The sequence below is a fragment of the Oncorhynchus mykiss genome, chromosome 5, assembly GCF_057628025.1.
Source record: "Oncorhynchus mykiss isolate SJ-2025 chromosome 5, ASM5762802v1, whole genome shotgun sequence".
In the NCBI taxonomy this organism is placed as follows: domain Eukaryota; kingdom Metazoa; phylum Chordata; class Actinopteri; order Salmoniformes; family Salmonidae; genus Oncorhynchus; species Oncorhynchus mykiss.
In genome coordinates this window covers 39,782,886-39,786,847 of record NC_143026.1, presented here as the reverse complement: position 1 = coordinate 39,786,847, position 3,962 = coordinate 39,782,886, and the positions used below count along the sequence as shown (strand labels likewise).

Sequence of the window (3,962 nt, the reverse complement as noted above, 5' to 3'; positions counted from 1 at the left end):
ACATGTGATTTGTCTCCATCTAACGGAAATTATGTGAATACACATGATTTGGTAAAAAACCATTACGTCACCATATCACATTGCATTATGTGTTGAAATTAGACATTTTTATTTTACCTTTATTTAACTCGGCAAGTCAGTTAAGAACACATTATTGCGCCTTAGACCGCTGCGCCACTCGGGACCCCAAAGTTGAAATTTGATTGGATTTGTACATAACATAAAAAGGGCATAATGCTTTTCTCGTGAACCCGTTACCATGAAGCACAGAAATGTTAGATGTTGTACCATTTGTAAATTATATTTTATGCAAATTACTCAAGTATGACAATTGGGTATTTTTCCCACAAAAGCCATTTAAAATATACTGCCCCCCCAGAAAGTAAAGAAAGCAGGCTAAAACGAAGGAAATATTTATTAGTATTAAACTAGAAATGGTTTAAGACAATAGCTCATACATTATTAGGCCACGAGTTTGTGCATTGCTTACACCAAACATATTCTCAATTTTCTTGAACCTGTTTTAGTGGACTCAATTTCAATAAGTACACAGGCATGCGCTGTAAAATAAAAAATAAAAAACTGAAGCCAGGCCTCTAACAGACACAGTTAAGTACATTTGAGGGTCAGCAAGGTTGTTTTGTTTTCAGACAATACGAAAGACAAAAGCACAGCGAAATAAAAATTATTCTTTAAAGAAACTTGTAGCAAACCATGTCTGAGTGCTACTGTGGAAATCTACAGAAGTTGTCAAAAGGCAGAAACAACATTTTTATTGTGGTAAGTGGCACTACTAATAAAATTAAAAAACTATCCACAGAGTCCCACAATTTGGGACAAAAAGTAGACTCAGATTGAGTGGGAAAAATGCAATGAATTATTTTCAAGTCATGGGAGTAAAACAGAAATGGGATGCCTGCTTGAAGGCCCCAATGTGGAAGTCAGAGCCAGGGGATGTGGAGCTGAAGTCGAGGTGGGGGGCTAGACTCTGCTGCAAGGATTATGTGGGGGTGGGGCTCCTTCCACAGGGGCAGAGCTGGGCACAGTCCGCAGCTGTCCTTCGTGCATGCGCTCGTTGATGCGCAGTTGGCAGCCATCCTGCAGCATGCGCAGCGCAATGCGAGCAATGTTGCGCGAGTCATCCAGGCCAGAGTGAGGGCGGCCCTCGTATTGAAGTCCCAGCTTCTCTAGCATGCTGCTCAGCTTGGTCTGGGTACGAGGGACCTGTGAAAAAGAAAGTGAGGATTCTAGTTCTATTGTTCTACTCAACAGATTGTGTCTAACATGTCTCTACATTTAGAGAGATATTTCTGATAATCTTATTATCACAACCTTATAGAAGTTTCCGTAGAATTTTTTGATGTTGATCCACTTCTTTGCAAACTGTGGATATCTGAGCCGACTTAAACGGCACTGGGTGTTCATGAACTTGCTCATGTCCCAAGATCTGTGGAAATAACAAAAGCACATAGTTGTACTAATGAGAACACGTAACATCTCGCTAGTTATCATTAATACATAAAAGCAGTGTTAGTGCCCTCTGACAACACGTACGTACCCATCTGTAAGAATGGCATATTTGTATTTTGTGCCAAGCTCTTTCTCCTGAAGCCAAAGCACCACCCGCTTAAGAACATCGGGGAACGTGTCTGCTTCATCCACCATTTTCTGGCCCAAAAAAAGCAGTTAGAAAACTCTTATATTAACAGTACAATGTGTGAAGTATTGTGGATCATAGTATTCTAGTCCTTCAAAATTGGTTTAGAAAACAATCTGTCTGGTGTCTCACCTGTGTTATCCCTGTCAACTTTATGCAGAACTCTGACAGCTGTGTGTTGACTTCTGGCCTGACATATTCCTGAAAGCTGTCCTCCTACAATGAAATCAAGTGTCATTCATGATAACAAAACATGTGTATTATTTGCATCAACTACTAATGTGAACTCAAAAGGGCCATACATCTGATAGTACACGCAAGTCTTACAATGCATTGATTCTAACAAAGTCCCCTCCTCACTTACAATGTCTAAAGTGTGGGTGTTGAACAGGACCATTGGAAACTCAATGATTTCATGCGTGAAGTCAAGGGGGTTGTCCTGTTCACACGTTGCCTCGAAGTCCACCACACAGATGAAGTCGTAGTAGGCATCAGTTGGGCCACCCTCTGTCACAGACTGCATCAAAGACAGCTTCTGCTTCTTGTAGTAGTTCTTCAACCGCTTCTTCATCACATCCTTCACACCTCTACACACACAGTGAGAGAGACACACACTTGGGATCATGTTCAGTGATACAGATCTTTTTCCAGTGATATGTCAAGCAGCTCTGGGATTTCCTAACGTAGAAATCCTGATCTCCAATGGATTACGTTTGTAGCAATCTCCTGCTGAAACAAGTGTTCCTACATACCTTGTGTCAAGCTTACACTCTGCCAGTTTAGACCGAAGCTCATCCTTGTTCATGCGGTTGATATGTCCATTTGCAAGAGCAATCTCCTTGTAAACAGGATCACTGAACTCGCCACGAGTAGAAGATACTTGAGGGACAGGTTCGCCAATGTTACTACACACCTTGTTGCAAGACTTGAAGTAGAGAAATGAATATAACGTTAGTCTCACAAGTAGGTAACTCGTTTAAAACACCACCTGGCTGTTATTCCTACTGTAGCAGAGTTAACGTTAGCTGTACAGTAAATTACTCACCTTGTCATCTTCCTCGGGTTTAGAAGACAATTTCACATTGTCACCCTCGTCTTGAATATTCTCCTTGTATTCCTCCATTATTGAGGGATAGGATTGCCTCAACCAACTAATCCAAGTATGTTGACTGGAAATAAAATGTTTGCGTGCTACTTGCTAGCTAGCTGGTCTCTTGTAGCAAACAATCCTCCTGTCATGTCCTCTGTTTCCGCGCGTTCTTCCCGCGTGTCCGTGGTCAGCGATTTAAAAAAATATTTATCCGAAGTTTGTCGCGGAACAAGGTTAACGTTACACGATATTAGACACTTCCCTTTATTCATATATTTCCAACCTTATTCAGACAATACACATTTTACATATACATATAAAATTGTGGGAAAATATAAACAATCAAACGTAATCTCCGGTTGCAGTTCCGGTTAAACTTGTTGCCTAAAATACATTAGCGACACCTAATGACAGGGAAGACCATTACATCAGTAAATCGACTACCAGGCTCCTCTTTTTAGTTGAATCTAAACAAGGAGACACTAGAAAGTAACAAGCAATCAATCTAATTTACGAAACAAAAATATAAACGCAAACTATAAAGTTTTGGTCCCATGTTTAATGAGCTGAAATAAAATATCCTAGACATTTTCCACAAGCACAAAAAGCTTATTTCTCTCAAATGTTGTAAACAAATTTGTTTACATCTCTTTGCCAAGATAATCCATCCACCTGACAGGTGTGGCATATCAAGAAGCTGACAGGATGATCGTTACACAGGTGCAGCTCTAAAATGTGCTGTTTTGTCACACAACACAATGTCTCAAGTTTTGAGGGGTGAGCAATTTGCATGCTGACTGCAGGAATGTCCACCAGAGCTGTTACCAGAAAATTGAATGTTCATTTCTATACCATACCATACCATACCCAACATCATTTTTGAGAATTTGGCAGTATGTCCAACCGGCCTCACAACCGTAAACCACATGTATGGCATTGTGTGAGCCAGAGATTTTCTTATGTCAACGTTGTGAACAAAGTGCCCCATGGTGGTTGTGGGATTATGCTATGGGCAGGCATAAACTAGACAATGAGCATAATTTAATTTTACCGATGACCATTTGAATGCACTGAGATACCGTGACAAGATCCTGAGACCCATTGTCGTGTCATTCATCTGCTGTCATCAACTCATGTTTCAGCATGATAATGCACAGCCCCATGTCAGAAGGTTCTATACACATTTTCTGGAAGCTGAAAATAACAGAGTTCTTC

General features: G+C 40.6%; 1 protein-coding gene across 1 annotated transcript; it reads right to left on the bottom strand.

Annotated features, from left to right (window-relative positions):
- Window positions 1-397: 397 nt before the first annotated feature.
- Window positions 398-3,153, bottom strand: eri1 (exoribonuclease 1). Its single transcript, XM_021602805.3, has 7 exons — window positions 2,703-3,153; window positions 2,410-2,582; window positions 2,022-2,244; window positions 1,790-1,873; window positions 1,559-1,668; window positions 1,333-1,447; window positions 398-1,224 (listed from the first exon to the last, which is right to left on the bottom strand). The coding sequence occupies exons 1-7, from the start codon at window positions 2,778-2,780 to the stop codon at window positions 982-984; spliced, it is 1,026 nt and encodes a 341-aa protein (XP_021458480.2). The 5' UTR covers window positions 2,781-3,153; the 3' UTR covers window positions 398-981.
- Window positions 3,154-3,962: the final 809 nt, after the last annotated feature.